Raw genomic sequence first — 20,486 nt, 5'->3', positions numbered from 1 at the left:
AACTCCTTCCCTCACAGTTTGACCTCAGCTTGTTCCTTTGCATTTCGTGAAGCACTGACTCCTGGTCACTCCTTTAGGAGGGGACAGCGCAGCCAGCTCCCGGGGGCCGAGGACGTCCGCGAGGCTGGCCGTGTGGGGCGAGGGCGGGGTCCTCCGGCCTCTCTGTCCTTCACTTTGCCCCCATCTCCTCGCACGCCTCGCTCACCTGGAGGTGCTTCTGTGCTCGCTGCGTCTCTCAGGGCTTCGAGGACGGGAACCTTGTCTGGCTCAGCCTGTGTCCTCATGTGGAAGCTGGCTAGTCATTTACTGGATGGAGGGAGGGAGGGCGTTCAGGGGCTGTCTGGTACTTCAATACCTAAGAAAATCTGTTCGGGAATTATCACATCCCCGTCTATACACTACTGACTATTTTTTTCTTTTTGGTGAGTATTTTCATCTATTTCTATAATTTGATTTTTCTGTATTTCTAGTTGGAAATCTCTGAATTATTAAAGAATGGAGAAGAATTAATTTTATTTTCTAGAATTTTCACCAAAAAAAAAAAGGTGATCCAAAAATATCAAAATACTACTGACAGACTGGTATGCAGAATTCAGAGAGTTTTCAAAGGAAAAAGACCATCAAAAGCACAGGATACAACAGGTAGGAGGAGCTGAGGCCTCAGGTGAGGGCACTGGCCTTTCCCATCACTTCCACGTTAGGGACACGGCATTGCACTCACTTGTTCGTCACTGTTAACGCTCTCACTACCACTCTTGGCACACGGTGCTAGGTGGAAAATCTGGGAAAGGTGACACTGGAATGCACATCTTAGAAGGGTCATTTTGATACTTGTGGTTTCTGTATTTGTGAACTTCCTGCCTGCCGGCTTCCTCCAGTCCACCCTTCCCTCAGCTGAGAAAGGAGAGCTGGACGTGATGGACTGGAGGTCCTGCCAGCTCAGTTCTGCCTCATCCGCAGTTAAAGTTCCACCGACTGCAGACAGACTCTTCCCACAGCACCCTGGGTGCGACTGGAGCACCCAGAGCACAGGCTCAGTGATGGGGACCCCGTGCATTTCTGCGGAAGGTCCCGCCTGCACGAGTCTGCAGCGAGCCAAGACCGGAGATCACCACGGAGGATGCTGACCGCAGCCAGGTTGGCAGTGAGGGCGCAGCCCGGGCGAGAGGACATGCGAGGGACCGACTGGAGAAGCCCTTGGAAGGCAGAAGCCAGAGGCTGCCTTCCCCGCATAGAAGGAAGGGGAGTGGGTAGGAGGGGCTCCAGGCTCTGTTCCGAGCGGAGAACCCCTGAAAACATCTTGGGGGCTGGAGGGACCTGAGGACACTCAGTGCGGAAAGTCCCGTGCCGCGCTTGCTTCTGGGGTGTTATAAACACAAAAACTCCACACAAAGACGGGCAGCAGAAGGGAAAGCAGCTCACAGACGCGTGTCCGACCTGCATGCCGCCACTGTGGTTCTGACTGTACTCTGACAGTTTAACGCGTAAAATACTGGCTTTTCTAAAACGAATTTAAAACTGAAAATTCAGAGCAACACAGTCAGTTACAAGTGTTCTGGACCAATTAGCCAGCCCTCCTGGGCTCATGAAAAATGATACTATAAAACACCAGTTACTGCTTTTCCACAGAACTGTTTGATGACGGTTTAAAATGGAAAAAAATCTACTTAAGTAAAATGACTACTTACTCTTAATTGGAGAACGGTTTTAAAAACCCATAATGAAAATAAATGAACTATCAAAGTGCTGGATACTTACCCTGGTAATTCCCAGGAAATGTTACAAAAGACTGATCATCATCTTACTGTTAACTCTGTAAAGCTGTTTAATAAGTGGAGGCTTTAACCTTTTAACTGTTACGTTCAAAAACAAAAACATCTGTTTCACAACAGTAATTAATTCAAAATAGACTCACCACGTCTTTTTATTCATTGTAAGTTCCATTATCATGCGCCTGAAAATATTCAAAACAGCCTTACAGGCATCAACGTGTTCTTTCAAGAGCACGGGAACTTCAACACAGGGTTCCAGCAAAAAGACGTTTGCGGCGTTTGTCAAAAAGACCTGAAAATCAACAAATTTTACATTAGAAAGTATGCAACAGACAGATAAACCGCAACAAATTCTGCTTAAAGAGAATGATGTCAATTTCACATGACAACAGATTACCTTTGAGTTATTTCCATAAGGCAAGTGGTACCAACACATACTCAGACTTTTTCTAGTTCAACCCTTAGAATCTCTTAAATACTGACGCCTGGAAGATCTCTTCTAGAAAAAACATAGCTCTTACAAATAAATATTGCAGCTTTGGAAATTCATGAATCACAAAGGCTTCTGAAGTCTTCTTCTTGACATCCCCTCAAAAATTTTTTTAAAAAGGTAAGAGAGGATCGCTGTCTGTGGGTGGGGAGGAGCTATGGTCAGACAGCGGCCAGAAAGAACCAACCGATTCTCCCCTTATGTCCAGCTTTGCTGCCTGGAGGCGGCCAGCACCACCCAAGGGGCAGCGGTGAGCCAGGGAACAGGCGAAGGCACGTGACCCACACTGTACACACATCTTCCAGGAGCGTGTGTTTCCAGTGTGAGAAATGCGTTATGCGGCAGAATACAAAACCTAAGAGAGTTCTTAGGATTAAAAACTGAGATTTCAAAAAAATTTAGATAGCCAACTGCTCTCCGCTCTGCCTCAGATCTTTAGGAGACAAGTCCTCTCTCCACCTTCAGCGGTATTTCAGGAGAAAACTGTGAGACGCGGGGTCCAGGCTGTCCTGCGGGAAGTCACTGCTTGGGCACCACTGCGCCGTAACACCGCGCTATCATTTACGCAGGTGACACTCTGACCCTCGCTTTAGGGAATCCTGGTTTGTCAGTGGTAACGAGGATGTATCTTCTCCATCCTCCAGAGCTACAGTCCCTCGTAGCTCTCCCTCCTGCTCAGCAGGACAAACACCCAGGATCTGGGAACAGACAGAGCTTCTCTGGCTGACAGGTGGGCTGACAGGTGCATGAAATCTCCTAATGCAACGTCTCCAAACAGAGGCACAAACTGACCAGAGGAATTGAAGGGAACATACTCAGAAGTCAAGTGGGAGAACTAAAATGTTGACAGCCTCGAAGGTTATTTTGTGTAAGATTAAAAAGGTATTATGTCCCAGCCTCCTAGGAAGAATCACAGAACAAGCACTGTGATAGTTGACGGCAGCAGTTGTGAGGAATTCGCTAGCTTTCAAGTAAGAAAAAAAGAAAAGAACATTCTGACTCTCAAACTACAGCAGTTTTAGGGACTGTTTCCTAAGCAGTATGCCATCGACGAGACTGCAGCACAGATCCTTTGACTTCAACGCGCTTGGCTTCTTGATTGGATTTTAAACCTCTGCACACTCCCAAGTAAAAGTGAGGCGTCTTCACATGTGCTACTTCTTTCACTTTACTTTTAAGAAAAACATCCAAATGCCGGCTCCATGGTCTTTATTACCATGTTAGTATTGGTTACAATAAAAACAAACCAACAAAATTAATACGTCCAAACTGTGCTTGTCAAAAGCAACTGCAGAACAGCACTGTCTCATCGAACCCCCACTGGGCCACCTTTTCCCAATTAACCAAGTAAAGGACCAAGGAACTAGATACGACGGGAACAAAAACAGCTATTTAAATCCATGCTAGACACTCTTCACAACGGTAGAGCTATAATCAAGTAGAAAAAAATTTTCTTGGCTCATCCAAGTGGATGTAACTTCTCCTTTCCAAGAAAACAAGTAACTCATCTGGACCCAGGGAAGTAACAGGCACCTGCAACCCCCACCGACTGCAGGGGGAGGAGGGGACGGCTCATCACGGCACGCGGCCAGGATCTGGGAGCAAGAGGGCAGGGCAGGGACCGCTCTGGGACAGCCCAGATGACACTTAGCTTTGCCAGTTCTCTGAAGCTAATCAAGTAAAACCATCTTGATTTTTTTACAGCTAATTTCAAATTATTTCCTGTTTCTCAACGAAAAATGAGAAAATTCGTTTTTTACAGTATTTGAAACTGGTAATTAACTTGAAAACAAAAAGGATCCTGCGATAAGGAAACCTCTCAAGAGACAGACGACAGGAACACGGCATCACTGAACACTGGGTAACGAGCACGCCCACGAGTCCCGGGACCCCACGCCTGGCCTGGGTGTGGGAAGCTGCACTGGCACAGCTCAACCGGGACACGGGATGGAGGGTGGGGGCCGGGGAGCAGGGGACAGAGAAGTTTTCACTTACACTTCTCACAGCCGTCAAGCTGGACGGGACCCAAGAGGGACCCATCTGCATCTCTGAGACAAAATCCCCTGGCCGGGGGAGACCGAGTGATGAACCAAAGTTGCTCCCTCCAACATTCCCAAAAGCTATCAGTTCTAATTCAGATACTCATTCAGGTAAACTTCTAAAAATCACTGCATTGATCGTCACTCGTCATAGACACAGGCGATTGTTAAGAGGAATATTACTTAGGAGATTATATAACCACCAAGCTTGTCTTGCAAATTAGAATCCAGGCAACTCCCTACCCATGTGGGTTCAGAAGACACTTTGAAGGTTTAAATCTCAGTCATTTCATATTCACGCTTTAACAACCCCTCTCGAAAAGCTGCAACCGGTTCACATGTCTCCTTTGACTAGAAAAAAACCTCCACACACTGAGGGCGGGCAACCAGGAAGAAGACTCAGGACGAGAGCTGCCGGAGAGCGTCACATGCTTCAGTGCTGTCCCCACGATGAGCAGGGCTCGGACTGACTGCGTGTGCGGTCCGGCCGCGCGGCCCCCGCGTACCTGCAGCGCGGCCTGGGCCCCCGCCTTCACGCTCCTGTTCTCCTCCTCTGTCACGCAGCCTCTGCTCACCGCACTGGTGAACGAGTAGGAGCGACCCCAGCTGGAAGACCGCTTGTGACCGGAACTTTCCGACGAGGCCTTTGGGAAACAACAGTCAGTTAGCAGAGCGGGAAGGAGGCGTTGCACATTTAACTCCTGCTCATCAGAATGCGTGCAAACACAGGTTCTAGAAGCAAGTCTCGTTTCCGTTTTGTTCACCATTCTCCCTCCATCACCTAAAACAGCTCTTAGCGCTTAGCACATGCTGAAGAAATAAATAGGTGATGTCTGTCCAATGACTGAATGAGAGTGACTGTTTATTTTGAACTCGTGATTAGTTATTAAAATGATTTCACCAACATTGAAGAATTACAGCATTAACATAGATGTTTCCGAGTGATACACTTTTGGTTACGAGTATTTTTTAATGTTTGTTGTTAATTGCTATGACGAACACCCACTTGTAGAAATAGTTCTCAGCCTAGATTTCCAAAGAGCTTGCCAGAAATATAAATATGACCTAAGTTTCTTTTGTGTGTCAAGAAGATGACCCTCGGGACACTAATGAACTCATCTACAAAACAGAAACAGACTCGCAGACATAGTAATAATCTTATGGTTACCAGGGAAAGGGGGTGGGAAGGGACAAATTTGGGAGTCTGAGATTTGCAAAGGTTAACCACTAGATAAAAAACAGATAAAAGACAAATTTCTTCTGTACAGCACAGGGAACTATATTTAATATCTTGTAGTAACCTATAATGAAAAAGAATATAAAAACAATTTATGTATATGTATGACTGAAACATGACGCTATACACCAGAAACTGACATATTATAACTGACCGTACTTCAATCGGAAAAAAAAAAGCAAAGGACCTCCTGTCATTCTAGATTCATCCAACCTGCAGCTTCATCTAACGTGGAACGAAAGGTGCATCCTGGCAGCACCCCTCTCCAAGGACAGCGCCCAGCCCTGCAGCCCGGCTCACAGCAGGGATAAACACTCACTTAGGCCTTTCAAGTGTGCAACATTTGGAACTGACCGCTGTTCAGGAAAAGTCTGCCAAAACACTCTGAGTTTAGTGTATCAAGTACTGCTTACTAAAACACAGCACTGATAAGGCCGTGACATTTTTAGTCTCCTGCGGAGACATGAAGCATGCTGGCTTACTAAAAGGTTCTCAGGCAATGGGGAATAAAGAAGCCGCCATGCATGTGTGGCCGCCTGAGGTTAGGAGGTGCCCGAGGACCTTGAACGGGGCCCGGAAGCAGCCTCCCCAAGGCAGGTGCTCATGCAACTCAGCAACCCAAGAGCATCATACAAGACAACAAAAAGAGGGTCTGCCCATGCCCTGACTGTGACCCTCGACCGAGCAGGTGTGCTTCGCTAAAACACAGATGCTCCCAACTCAACAGCAAGTGATGAAACAGTACCTCCTTGGTATCCGTCTCTGAAAATCCCAACTTCTCAGCATCTTCTTGGGCAGCTTCCTTTATGTCTGGTTCCTCCATGAACACGGGTTTGTCTTGGAGGATCCACTTTCTGTACACGTGAACCACTTTTCTGGTGACAGCTATGTCACAGGAAGGCAGCAGAAATGCCTAAAATGATAAGAGGAACTACTTTCAGCTCCCTTCAACGCAAGCTCAGGTCACCATGGCCAGACAGACACTGCCAATGGCCGGCACCAATTTCAGACTTCCCACTGAAACATGCAGCTTGTGAACATACTCTCCAGGGCCGCGTGATTTTTTTGTGTATGCACCAGACTTAACTGAGGACAAAAGACATCCGTGTAATTGGGCCAGAAAACAAAATGCAATTTAAAAAGACTTCCACATTCTGAATACTTTTGCCACAAAATAACCAAAGTGCATACCTACACAGCTATATTAATTGGTATATGAACAATAATAACTGCACAACCGAGAACTTTCCTCAAAGCATCAGAAATAGATGATGTGGTAACAGACACAACAGCACCGCCGGTTCAAACGTCTCTTCCCAGGTTCTCGTTCAGGGACGCGGTGCTGGTACCCTAACTGGACGCCGTGGGAGCAGTCACACCACAGAAGCCGGCAAATGTCACCAGAAAGGGCTTTTCTTTTCCTTTTCGTCTTTTTAGCCTTTCCTTCCCTTTTCCTTCTTCTCTTCCTCCCCTCCCCCTTCCTTTCTTGAGACTCAGTTGTAGCATTGTACAAATTTATGTGAACTTTTTAACATCCAAGAAATCCCCTGACACATCTGCACATAAGAATATGGATTTATTGTGATCAGATTCCAAATGTAGACAACCGTGTAACCAAACTCAGTATCAGTATTTGCTCCATATGTTTGAGGCGAAATTCCTAGTTGAATTACAGGTTCAGATTTCACTACAGACTTAGAATTACATGTTCCTTTGAATTGAATCTTTCACCATTAAGAATTTTCTCTAGTAATGTCTCTCTCTCTCTTTTTTTTTTTTTTTTTTTGTTCAAAGTTACTCCTGCCTGTTTTGAATACAGCTCTCCAGTTTTCTTTTGGTTAGTGTTTGCATGGTACATCTTTTTCTATTTTTTTGCTTTCAACTTCCCCATATTCATATGTTTGGGATGTCCCCTTATACATGATATACAGCCTTTTTAAGAGTTTATAAATTTAAAATTCAAGCTTATAATTTCTGTCTTTTGATTGGAGCATTACTGCATTTACGTTTAAAGTAACGACCGCTGTAACTGTGTTAAAGACACCTGTCTCATTCTCTGCTTTCAGGCTGGTGACATTAGGCAGCCTTTTCTCCTCTAGATTAGTATTTTTACACTCTTTTGTAACATTTTAAGGGTTAACAATATTCATCCCTCACTTAAAATCTAGTATCAACTTCAACTTTTACTCTCTCAGTATGCATTTTCATTCCTAATCAGTTTATAGCAAACACTGATAGACTTTGGGGAGAAATATAGACAAAGCCCCAGTCATAGCAGGACACTTTCAGTAATTGAGAGAAATTTATAATAAAAACAGAGGAAAAAAGAGGACACTAAATGAACTCATTTACAAAACAGAAACAGACTCACAGACACAGTACACAATCTTTTGTTTACAGGGGAAAAGGGATAAGGAGGGATAAATTTTGCAGTTTGAGATTTGCAAATATTAGCCACTATACATAAAAATAGATTTAAAAAATTTCTTCTGTACAGCCAGGGAACTATATTCAGCATCTTTTAATAACCTTTCATGAAAAAGAATATGAAAATGAATATATGTATGTATATGCATGACTGGGACATTGTGCTGTAACCAGAAATTGACACATTGTAACTGGCTGTACTTCAATGCTGAACATATGCATCAGACGTGCTAGCTGACCTCCCCACCTCAGCCTCTCACGCCCTTCACCTCTGTCTCTCAGAGCTGGATTCAGGATAATTTCTTCTGACCTGTCATCCAATGTATTCTCTTTTCAGCTGTATTTAATCTGCTATTAAACTTACCCACTGAGGATTTCCTTTAGTATTTCAATTATTACATTTTTTCATCTCTAGAAGTTCTATTTTCTTCCTATTCAAAGCTGCTTAGTCATCTGCTATAGCTTCTTATTTCCTGCAAACATTTTCAAGCGTGTCTTTTTTGTGGGTGGGGAGGGTAATTTATTTTATTTATTTATTTTTAGAGTGGCTACTAGGGATTGAACCCAAGATCTCATGAATGCTAAGCACAAGCTCTACCACTTTAGCTATACCCTCCCCCCTCAAGCTTGTCTTTTATTTCTTTAAACATGTCAAACATATTCATTCTAAAGTCTCAATTGTATAACTGAAGTCCTCGTGAGGCTTCCCTGCAACTTCTGATTGTCTGTCTAGACAAATTTGGATTTATCAATTCCTAAGTGGAAGAAAGAGTAATCTGGAATTATTATACCCAGCTAAACTACTGGCCATGCGCAAAGGCAAATGGAAAACCTTTCCTATCACAAAAGGATTCAGAGAATAAAGTTTCCAAGACATCTTCTTGAAAACACCACTCAGTGATAAAATAAGACCAAACAGGAAGTCAACCAAAGCAAGTATTTCAGGGCTGTGGACACTGGGAGGGATGAACCTGTCTAAATGCAGAACCAAGACTAAATACCTCTGCACATTAGGATTCCAAACCGACTGAAAATGAGGGTAAATTTATAATTTAAATTTAAATTTATAACAATGAAATCAGCAGACAGGGAGAAGAGGCTGAAAAAAATACAAGGCTGCTTATTTCTTTACATATCATCACAAGAAATCAAATGTTATCTAAAATTACAACATGCAGTTAAAAAGTGATTCCAACACCTTAACGTTATTATAATCTTTTTACCATGGCCAAATCTTTTAGCAATTAATATCTCTTGTGGTAAAGGAATATTTACTGGAATTTCAACAACTCCTTCAGTTTTGCTTTCTTTTCTTCGGTTAAATTCAGGTAAAAATAAAATTGAGAACTGTTCAGTAAAACTACATTAAAGATTGATTAATAATTAAAAATTCTATTGTCATAAAGCTGTTCTGTGGTCCCCCATCCCACCCCCACCGCTTCCACACACCTGTTGTGGCCCCCACCTTAACTCCATCAGCCTCTGTCTGGTCCCACCTGTCTCTGTCCGTGGCTACCTGCCTGCCTCTCCATCCCCCCACTGCCAAGTTCCCATCTCTGTCTGCCTGTCTTTCTGTGCCTACCCACCTGTCCAGCTACACCTGTCCACATAGTTCCACCTCTGCTGGCTGGCCTGCCCCTACCTGTCTGTTCTTCTATGCCTGCCTGCCAGTTTGTTGGTATCTCTTAGCTCATCTGTAAGTCCTTCTTTCTATCTGTCCACCAGGCTGCTTCCTGTCTGTTTACATCCTGTCTTACTTGCATCCTCTCGGCTTGTTTCTCATGCTCTCAGGCCGGCAGTCATATATACACTTAGAGAAACACCTAGAATGATGCTCTTCTAACACTTACAGCTGTTACTTACATGGCATGGTATTGTTTTGGGTGAACTGGTTCTTGCTTCTCCTCTATAATTATATATATATATAGAGAGAGAGAGAGAGACTGCCTTATCTAATGAACATTCATCTCTTCTTTCAAGAGAGAAATAAAGTTGTTCTTGCCGGGAGGGTATAGCTCAAGTGGTAGAGGGCATGCTTAGCACGCACAAGGTCCTGGGTTCAGCCCCCAGTACCTCCTCCAAAAATAAACAAACAAACCTAATTACCTCCCTCTCCAAATAATTAAGCACGTAAGTAAGTAAGTAAGTAAATAAATAAATAAAACGATTGCTTAAAAAAAAATTGTTCTTTAAAACAGAACCAACCAAAAAACAAAACAATCTAATTTAAAGCAACACTTCCTTTCAGATCACAACCTAAGTAAGTCATTTTCCAGAAGGATATATGCATTTGTATACATAGCAGACATAAAAAAAAATTGTAAGTTTCACAAAGAAATATTAATTCTTACAACATGTACTGCACTGTTAAATTTTTTGGTCTACTCTATTTTACTTTATTTCACTAATTTTAAAAAATGCTGGTTTTGACCAACTAAGTTTATTTCATGACCAACAAACTGGTCACGCGAGGCAGTCTGTAAAAAAACACCAGCTAGGAGACGGGTTTCTGGGGGATGGAGCCAGGGACCAGCACCGCCCTGCGGAAGATCTCCTCCACCGCGCATCCCGGGCCGGAGGGAGCAGCACCGAGGCTGCCGGGAATCTCACCAAACCTCACCCCCATCCCAGTTACTGTCTGCATCCACTGCCTTCAGCGCGCTGGCCCATCCCGCCCGGGGTGACCGCTCCGTCAGACCCGCCGCGAGCCGCCTCACCCGCACTTGTTCCCACGGCTCCCGAGGGGACCCCGACGGGCCTCGTGCACTGCGCTCTGCTGCGCGCACGCACATCTGAACTCTGCGCTGAGAATGCGCACGATGATTAAAAGTGGGATTAGAGGGGTCACTACTGAGTCCTGCAATTAGGCCAGCTTGTCCATTGTATCTCTTGCAGTATTCTGAGCGAAAGGAGAGGAACAAAAGCCTCTCGGATTTCACGGTCACACGCGCGCGCATGCGCTCACCTGGCGAAACACCTCGTTCACGAAGTTGACGTAGCCGCGCGTGGACAGGAGGATGCGCTGCACCATCTCGTACACCGGCCGGTGCTCCTCGTCGACGCTGCAGAGGCTGCCGCTGCTGCGCCTGCGGTCGGACAGGGTGCTGCTGTTGGAAGGGCCTCTGTCCTGCTCGGCCGCCCCGCCGCCGTCCAGCTCCGGTGTCCTCTCCTGCGCCCCAGCTCCACCCCCGACGGTCTGGAAGAAAGTCACCGCCACCTCTGAGTGATCCTCTCCGACACCCCAGGCCACCTGGCCAAGCTGGAGACCCGCCTTACGTGAAAGGGCTCCGGCCACCATCCACGTGACAACTGAAAACCGCTCCAAGCACAGGGGCTCGGGGCCGGACTGACTGATTCTCTGATTCACCAACTAACCCCTTCCCAACTCTGTTATCCTAGCGGAAAAGCTGCCACGCCATTGCAGGGACAGAAGCTGTGAAATTTATCCAAACCTAAACAGTTTGGTTGATAGCTGTAGAATCACAGAATAAATTACTGTGCAAATAAACCTATCTCATCATCCCCTTTGGGCTCCGCCCTTCAGTCCTTCCTCTGTGTTCACAGAGATCTGAAAATTCTCTGTGGACTTTTTGCAGCTGCGGTGTTGGAAGCATCATCTGATTCATACAAGTAAGTGACACTTTGATTGGAGGAGTGTCGATACCTTTAAAGAGTATTTTTCTGAGGAAAAAAAACCTTGATCTGAATTTCAAATTCAGAATCTCAGATCGAACTTTAAAATATTTACAAAACTTTTATTTAGAGATTTCAGGAGGACAATGAAATAATCCGTGTAATGACTCACAAGGTTTAAACTGATTTTTGCTCATTCCCCCTAGAACTAAAGATTTCCTCCAAACATAACACACATATAATTTCGCTTCATCCTTGTAAATTACTTTTAAGTGTCAAAAATATACAGCCCAAATACTGCTAAAATTCTACCCACTGGGAATACTTTTTACAAGAAGTGACAAGATATGAGTAGCACAAAATAATAATTTGAGTAACTACCAAGGACAGCTTGAAAGCAAAGCAGATATCCAAGTAATAATTTCTAGAGAAAATTAATAGAAAATTACACTTAGAGTAATTTTCTCTTCATGCCTGGGCAGTGAGGCCTGAGTGGCGTATCAAGGCACTGTCACCCTGTGCAATGAGTTTCCCTCGGGAAATTATTTCATCTTTTTGATGGATCAAGTATCCTCCATAGAAAAATAAAGTTTACTCCTTTTTACTGATACATACATATTTTTAACCTGTAAAGCAGGGAGGTGAGATTTAGTCCAATGTCCTTGACGGCTCTGTAACCTGTGACTTTTTGATCAGTAACTCTCATTTTCCCCACAGGCCAAAAACAAAGGACATACGAACTTAGGTGGCAGATTAAACATGGCCACAGCTTCTTTGGCCCTCCTTCCGTGAGGTCTGGGTGAGGTCTGGATCCTCTCCCTCTCCCCCCGTGGCTGAGGGGACTGTGATAACCAGGAGAAAGGAGGGGTGGAAGGCGCCTGTGCCAGTTCGAGGTGCAGGCCCAGGAGGCTGACCGCTGCCACTTTGCATCTCTGGGGACATTGGTGCCTGGAGCCCTGAACAGCCAGGGAAGACGTCCAACGGCCTTGCTGGAGGGACTACGTGGAAAGGGAGGTCCGGCTGGGCCCAGCCGAGTACCAGGCACGTGAATGAAGTCATCCTGGACCCTCCAGGTCAACCAGCCACCAGCGGAAGACCACCACCCCTTGACCTCAGTGAATGGAGCATAAGAACTATACAACCAAATCTCACCCAAATTCCTGACCCAAAAAGTGAAACACATAGTAAGATTAAAGGGTTGTTGTTTTAAGCCACTATGCTCTGAGGTCATTAGAAAGTAACTAAGATAACACAGCGGTTAGATTACTAAAATAACGTACATGAAGAATTATGTTTAACGGCACAAAGTTATTTCTAAAAATGAGCTGTTATCCAAATAGAACATAATGACAACACAGATGAATTTCCCACCATGCCATCAACTGAAAACTGTTTCTCCTGATAAAACGGCGCTTTGCTTAGCCTCCTCCAGTCCACATCAGCAAAAGGCTGCTTTCCAAAACATTTGTGTGTTTTAACAGACATTTATAATTATAGTAAGTGATGAGAGTGAAAACAAACTGGTAATTCAAGTCTACTCATTTCTTGCCTCTTTTATAAAGATCAACAGTCAGAACACGAATACATGTTAACTACAGAGAGAGAGGCCCCCTTCCATCTGCCACAGTCAAGCTGGAATTCTCAATTATTACTTAGTATTAGTTGATTTTGGGGGGAAAAGGCAAAGGTGATTTTTCCTTTTTGGCATCTGACGGACGTTTAGTCAGTGAAACAGACATACCTGCTTGAACCAGGCGGGCGCTGCCAGGGCTCAGGAAATACACAGCGTAGGCTGTCACTTAGCCCTTCCCCTGGCGACCCCGGTTTCCTCTCAGCCCGCGGCTCACACTGAGACCTGCGCACACGCAGGGTCAGGCCGGATGAGGACATCCAGCAAGCACGCGTGAAACAAGAGGATGCAGCTGTCACTCTGCTGGTGGTGCCCAGCATCACTCAATTCTCCTTTGCAGTTTGCCTACGTGGTTGGGGACAGCCTAGAGCTCAAGGAGCATGCAGAGCCCTGGGGCGGCAGGCAGCAGACAGGTGGTGTGTCACACGCAAACCCCCGCAGGGGTGTCACTTTGCATGAGTCGTTTTCTTATAACTGTTCAGCAACTTCAGGAAACCCACAGCCTGTGAATCATTATTGACGGATCTGGTTCAGAATTAAAAGTGGTACTTGAACAACATAACTAAAGAGGTATCATATCAATAAGTGTGATTAACTGTTCTTGGCATCTCAAACCATTTTTCATTCTCTCATGGACTTCTTTGGGTGATAATGTTTAATTGATGTGCATACAAAACCAATAATAAAACAAAAAGTTGCTGCTGAGATTTTACCACCACCACTCTGCTTTCTCCCGTGCATGCTAAAGTACTTCTATCTCACACAAAAATGAATTACCAAGAAGTAAATAATAGCTCACTGAGGACATTTTCAGCTGAAATGATGCATCGAGAACCTTCAGATCTGAAAGGGGGATTTGCCATCAGTGTTGCCAACGTGGTACAGGACGCACAGGCTACAGTATTTTCACCCTCCCGTGAGTGATGCCACCAAAAGGAACATCTGTCAAACCAGATTCTCCGAGGGGCTGGTGAGCTCAGTCTGGAAGATGCATTAATTCCTTTCTTTCCTGGTGAAAAATACTGTCAAATGGATTCGTTCTAGATCAAAAGGAAGTAAGTTCACTTTGGAAAAAGACATACACAAAAAATCTCATAAATAACCTGAACACAGTAACAGTGGCAAAAGTATGAACTCTGCTTGGAAGTAGCATTTAAAATACTGCTTGAAAGGGCCTTTATAAGAGCACTACATTCTTTGCAAAGAGATTCTGCATCACCTGACGCTGACAGTGATGTTCACTCGACACCGGTAAAATTACATTAAATTTCAAATTCCAAACAAAAACTTTCAGGAGAAAAATATAATTATATGTGCCTTTATTCCTGCAACTCCATTTCCAAAATTTAGTATTCAGTTGTTTGAGCTGCTTTTCCTCACGTACAGTGTGAGGTGTGGAACACGGCAGACACGTGTGAGAGGAGGTGGAAAACAGCTGTGAGGCAGAGAAGGGGACACAGGGGACGACTGGCCGGCTGAATGCCGACCACCACCCTGCAAGGTGTCCAGGCCCTCATCCTTGGAACCTTCGAATATGCTGCCTTACGTGGCAAAAGGGACTTCACAGGTAAGACTGAGGATGTGGAGGGGGAGAGTGTCCTGGGGTGCCCGAGTGGTCCCATGGTCATCACAAGGGCCCACGAGGAGGCAGGAGGATCAGACATCGAGAAGGCGATGTGAAGATGGAGGCGGAGGGAGGACAGGGGATGTGCTGAGGGGCCCAGAGCCAGGCACGCAGGCGGCCTCTGGAAGCCGGATGAGGTGATGACGCAGACCCTCCTCCAGAGCCTCCGGACGGAGCACTAACCTGCCAACACCTTGATGTTAGCCCACTGAGGCTGAGTTTGGAGTTGTGAGTCCCAGACCCTTAGGATAATAAATCTGCGAAGTTAGCTACTGCGGCAACAGGAAACTAACGTGACCACCTGCTGTGAGGAGTGCGACCCGTCTGCAGGGGCTGCTGCAGTGGCCTGGACGGCTGTCCGCCCCACCTCCGCTCCCCGCACAGAACCCGTGCTGCATCTCCTTGTGGGCACACACCTGCCCGGAGGCACGCCTACCCCAGTGGGGGGGCGTCTGTTTCGTGGAATCAGCCTCCGCCCTCCTGGCTGTTAACACATCCAGATCTGAGCCACTCCGTGCCTAGGCATGGTTCCAGGAGTGGGCGGGTAACCTATATTGTTCCACTCAGACAAAGGGGACAGGCTTTATATTTCTGGACTGTCTCTGAATTTGAACGGGGAAAGCGGCGTCCAGCCGCGGGCATCACGGCAACCAGCAGGGAAGCAGAAGACAAAGGGGCCCCGTGAGAAAAGGGCAGCGGAGGGGAGAGGGGCCCGAGCGGGGAGCCACGCCCTCAGCTCCCATGAGATGAAAATACGTCTTTTATGTTAAGACAGTTTGAGTTCTGGGTTGGTTTTTTTTCCATTTGGATAATAAAATCCTCCCAGCTGGTTCAAGAGGTCAGACCCTTAACAACACCGGAAGAGCGAGCTAACGAAGGGAGAGGGCTCACGAGGGCGAAGAGCCAGGAAAAAATAAGCACCTTGCCGCAGTGCTCAGTTTGCTGTTCTGCTACTTCTAGTCATCCAACGTATTTTTCAAGAATCAGCGACTTATTTTCAATAAATGCAGGTGATGGTTTTCTGAAATTTTGAAATGAGGCAGGAAAAAGTTACATCTTTTCTATGAAGACATTTGGAACTGCCTGTGTGCACAGCCACATTAAGATGCAACAATAAATTTATCAGAGTGACTGGGTTTCTAATACATGATTTCCTACTAATGTTTGTCTGCCTGAGGATTTTTTTTTTGTCTACCTGATGGTGAATAAAGATCTCTCATCATGGCTCAGAACTAACTGTGTTTCCCTGAGTGCTGGTGAATTCAGAGTCAGTTTTATTTCCTCTTCAGTGAACTGCCTTTCACCTCTTTGTCCATTTTCCAATTAGGCTGTCTTCTTATTGACTGTAGATGCTCTTTATATAGCAGAGATACGAACTCCCCCAACAGCCATGATGTTACAGATGCTTCTCACAGTCTATTGCTTGGGCCTGGCTTTATGTTATCTTTTGACATATAAATCTTATTCTATTTTTAAAAATAAAGTCGAACCTCCTTTCTTCTGTGGTTTGTGGGCCTTATCCCTACAAAGGCGACCTACTACTTCCCACAGTTACACATTCCCCCAGACTTTCCCCAAGTTCTCGAGCACTTGGTTTTTATATTTAGACCTTAAATCAACTTAGGCCCTAAATCAATGTGACATGTGCTTTGTACGTGACATGAAGTGAGGTTCTGAGAAAGAGACAGACGGACAGACGAGTTCTAGCTTCCAGGGTTGCAGATTAGATTAGATATTCAGTGCTAATATCTGTCTCATTCCTTCGGAATAACTGTGGTTTCTGTTTGGAAGTCTCTATCATTTTTTTCTTCATCCCTGAAAGTCAAATGTCTGTTAAGGTCGGCGTCTGTTTCACGAATTCTTCCTGGGACTTGAGGGCCTTTCCGGTCTAAGGCATGACTTTTCCCAGCTCAGGTATACTTTCCTTACTCTCAGCTCAGTCATTACCTCTCACTTTTTCCTCCTTCTGCCCTCACAGTATCTGCAAGGTGGGTCTGCACCTGTCCCCAGCTCTTACTACTCATTTCTGACTTCCAGCTCTGATTTTTTTTAACCAGTGTTGTGCGGTATTGCTTCAGAAGACCAATTTTGTTCTCAGCAGTGACTATTACCATTTCGGGTTTACCCAATTAAAATTTTAAATTCAGAAATTTAAGTTTTTTCTTAAAAAAAACACTTTCTTGCAGAGAGTCTTCTCTTATCCTCCTGGCATCCTGCCTCTCTCGGTTGTCTTAGGAAACAAGCTCCTCCTGGCTTTCGGTCGGTGCCGGCCAGCGGGGCCCGGGCTCTGGGCCTGCTCAGTGCTCCCGCATCGGGGTACTCAGCCCCCAGGCGAGCACACCGTGAGCTCGGGCAGAGGCCACACTTCTGGCACCTCCAGCGCACTGGCCAACCTGCACTAAATGGACTACACTTTCTGGCTCTGTTCTTGGGGCCAATTAAAAAGCAAATGAAATCGTGACTCCTCCATGAAGTGGCCGCTCTGCCTGCCACGAGTGGTCCTGCTCTCCTCACACAAAGGCTAGAAGCTACGCAGCCCACCGGGAGACCGCATGTGTGTGTGACCAAGGCCATCAAGAGCGAGTGGCCCTGTGGCTCCATGTGAGAAGAGGTCCTCACCCAACGCCTCGGGGAGAGGCGGCCTCCTCTTCCAGGGGCCCGTTCACAGCTCAACAATCACCCGAAATCCTGAGCTGCCAGCCCTCTCTGCCCCTGAGATCCCAGGGACACCTGGTGGTCTCACAGGTCCTCTCCAGGGACCACCTCACAATTCCTGAGGCCCTTCCTGGGGCAAGAGGCCCTGGGTCTTCTGCTCAGAGGTCACTGGGACTTGAGGGAAGGAGGAAAGATGCGAGGGAGCCAGGAGGGCACTCAGCAGCATCTTCCAGAATGCCTCCTTCGCCACCAAGATTGCCTGGACAATGCCCACGGAGCACAGTGAGTGCTCGTGACGCACGCACAGCTCCCTCTGAGGCCCAGCATGGCAGGCGGGTGAGCCAATAAACTCGAGGCCCCGTAGCCAACAATCTGTGAGAGCCAGTGACCTTGACGGACAGCTACCTTGGCACCTGTCCACGTCTGTCACGACACCAGTGTGAAAAGAGAAAGCGATGGGTGCCTTACCTGGATGATTTTAGGCAGGACATCGGCTCCATTTTTAGTGTTTTGTGTGCCCGTTAGATACTTTTTTTCCAGAAAGAAAGTTACAATCCACTTAATAAAAACAACTCGAGCTGCCATGTACGGGACGTTCGTGCTGTAAATGTTTTCATTGTCTCGAGTTGTCATGACGTACACCGGCTTCGGCCTGGAGTGCGGGATGTCTGCGGGAAAACAAGACCGACCGATTCGGTCAGTGAATCTCAGTGTTATGTCAGCCCCACAAACGCTTCCGTTTCTAATTAGATGGACACCTGTTTGGTGGTTTAAATAACAGCTGAGATTAAAGAACCAGAAATGATTAAAACAGCACCTCTGGTAGGCCTGTTTCCGATTCCGCCCTGCAACCTGACCAACACAGAGTGGTGGCTGCTGTCGTTTACACACAACTACAGCGCACGGCTGTGGAAAAACAAAGGTAGTAACTCTTTTCAACACATTTGAGAAATTATATGAGATTATAACAGTGAAAACCTTTTCGCATAAGTTATAACTAATTTAATCTTACGACTGGAACAAAAGTAAAAGCATATACAGACTTCTAAAAATCATAGTAGGTATTTTAACATCCAACACCATGCTAATCAAATCCAATGATCTTTAGTTTTATAAACTTTTCCCTCTAAATGAATCCAAAGAAACAGAAATTGGGGGGAGGGTATAGCTCAGTGGTAGAGCATATGCTTAACACGCACAAGGTCCCGGGTTCAATCCCCAGTACTGCCATTAAAGAAAGAAAGAAAGAAAGAAAGGGAATTAGTATAGTCTACTTTATGTCTAAAAGAATTCATAAAGTCATGTTTCATCTTTGAGATATCAGATACCACCATTTTTAAAGAAATAAAAATAAGTCCTTTTCTCATTCTTTAAATCCCATGGTCAATACAAAAATTACATGGTATGGAATCTGAGATGTTACTTGCTGTGAGCTCGACTCTCACCAATCTTTGTACACCTGAAGGCACCTGCATGAGGCAGAAAAGTTCTCAGCAAAACACTTTTATTCCATGGATATTCACAATACATCATATTTTCTACAATGCATATATGGACTACTGAGAAGATCAGAAACAGTTTTTGAAAAAAATGCCCAAATAAATATAGCTAACAGAATACATATCCCAGCACCGTGAATGGTCAGGACGTCGAGAACTTTCTAAATGAACCAAGCTGCAGCTGCCCTCCCCTTTCCCGAGGGTGTGGACACACGGAAACACCCACAGACACCTGACCCCGCTGTCCACGTTCCCCGGGTGGAGCCGCGTCTGCTGTGACCCTTCCCCCGCCAGAACTGCTCTTGATTATTCATCTGAACAAATTTCACCCTTTTTAAAATAACAGAGAGGAAGATTGGCTGCCCCCATCACCACCGGAGATGCTTCTGTCCTGTGAGTCCCCACTCCTTACAGAAGGAAAACTCTAGAAGCTCAGTGAGAAATCCCCTTGCATCTCCTATCCCTTGGGGCTTCCTGCCCCGAGATTCCCCAATCACCCGAATCTCTGTCCCTCTGCCGGCAGCTGGCAGCACTACCTGCTGAATGAAAGATCCAATATTTTTAAAAAAGCAAACTGTGTGCAGCCATGCGGCCTGGGCTGGCCAACCTCACCACTGAGTAAGGTCTGGGGTCACCACACCCCACTCCCTCTAAGAGGATACTGTAAGGAATTCGGCTTGTTTTTACATTAAAAAATTCATTAAGTGTAATCACACCAAAAGTATCATGATACATACCAAATTATTTCTGAGTGCAAGAGCCACAGGTTCCCTGCTACTGCTGTGAGCTGTGGTAAATCTTAGTCTGAACAAATAGCTAAAATCATTTACTGAGAAACTTTAAACCTCTTACAATAAAGTTACCACTAAATATGAGAAACAAGGATTATTTTACTTAAAAATAATAGAAGGTCACCTGGCGGGGGCGGGACGGCCTCCCGGGGACCGGTCAGCACTCACCGAGCACAGGCTTGTAGACGTTCGTCAGCCTCGTAAACGACGGAAACAAATGGGGAAGATAATACTTTCGAAACAACGTGAAGAGAAATTTAAACCCAGTTTCCTGATTCTCCTTGTTCTTCCACTCCAGGCTGGCGGCCTGCGGACGACACGGGGAAAGGGCACACGTCCATTCACACTGCAGACTGATGGCCACTCAACCGAAGCGCTGCTGCGCCGTGGAAGTCCCCACCCCAAGCAACAGCCCGGTAAATCACGTGGACGATCTTGTAATATTTTAAACTCGGAAGATGATAAGAATGAATACTTCAGAACAAAACAGTAACTACATTTAAAACAGCATTTTTACTGGACGAGCAAGGGAAAAAAGTCACACAATGATGTCACATCCTTTCAGACTTGCTCTGCTACGTACCACGCCCACTTTTATTTCTACACATCCTTGGTAATCACTTCATGTTCTTTGCCTTTACAATGTTTAGTGAGATGTAATTAGGTACTTCTTTATTTTAACTCAAAAG

General features: G+C 45.6%; 1 protein-coding gene across 2 annotated transcripts in view; it reads right to left on the bottom strand.

The window, feature by feature from the left end:
- Nucleotides 1-20,486, bottom strand: part of RALGAPA2 (Ral GTPase activating protein catalytic subunit alpha 2) — a 265,476-nt gene that overhangs the window by 180,335 nt on the left and 64,655 nt on the right. For both annotated transcript variants that reach the window (XM_032461744.1, XM_032461746.1), the window contains exons 8-13: nucleotides 19,966-20,104; nucleotides 17,976-18,175; nucleotides 10,931-11,161; nucleotides 6,284-6,451; nucleotides 4,808-4,945; nucleotides 1,916-2,064 (exon numbers count right to left, since the gene is read on the bottom strand). In XM_032461744.1, coding sequence (XP_032317635.1) covers nucleotides 1,916-2,064; nucleotides 4,808-4,945; nucleotides 6,284-6,451; nucleotides 10,931-11,161; nucleotides 17,976-18,175; nucleotides 19,966-20,104 — 1,025 coding nt within the window. The remainder of the gene's footprint in view (nucleotides 1-1,915; nucleotides 2,065-4,807; nucleotides 4,946-6,283; nucleotides 6,452-10,930; nucleotides 11,162-17,975; nucleotides 18,176-19,965; nucleotides 20,105-20,486) is intronic.

Source organism: Camelus ferus, chromosome 19 (assembly GCF_009834535.1).
Source record: "Camelus ferus isolate YT-003-E chromosome 19, BCGSAC_Cfer_1.0, whole genome shotgun sequence".
In the NCBI taxonomy this organism is placed as follows: Eukaryota; Metazoa; Chordata; class Mammalia; order Artiodactyla; family Camelidae; genus Camelus; species Camelus ferus.
Note: the sequence above shows the minus strand (reverse complement) of the source record. Positions and strands in the feature narration are given on the sequence as shown.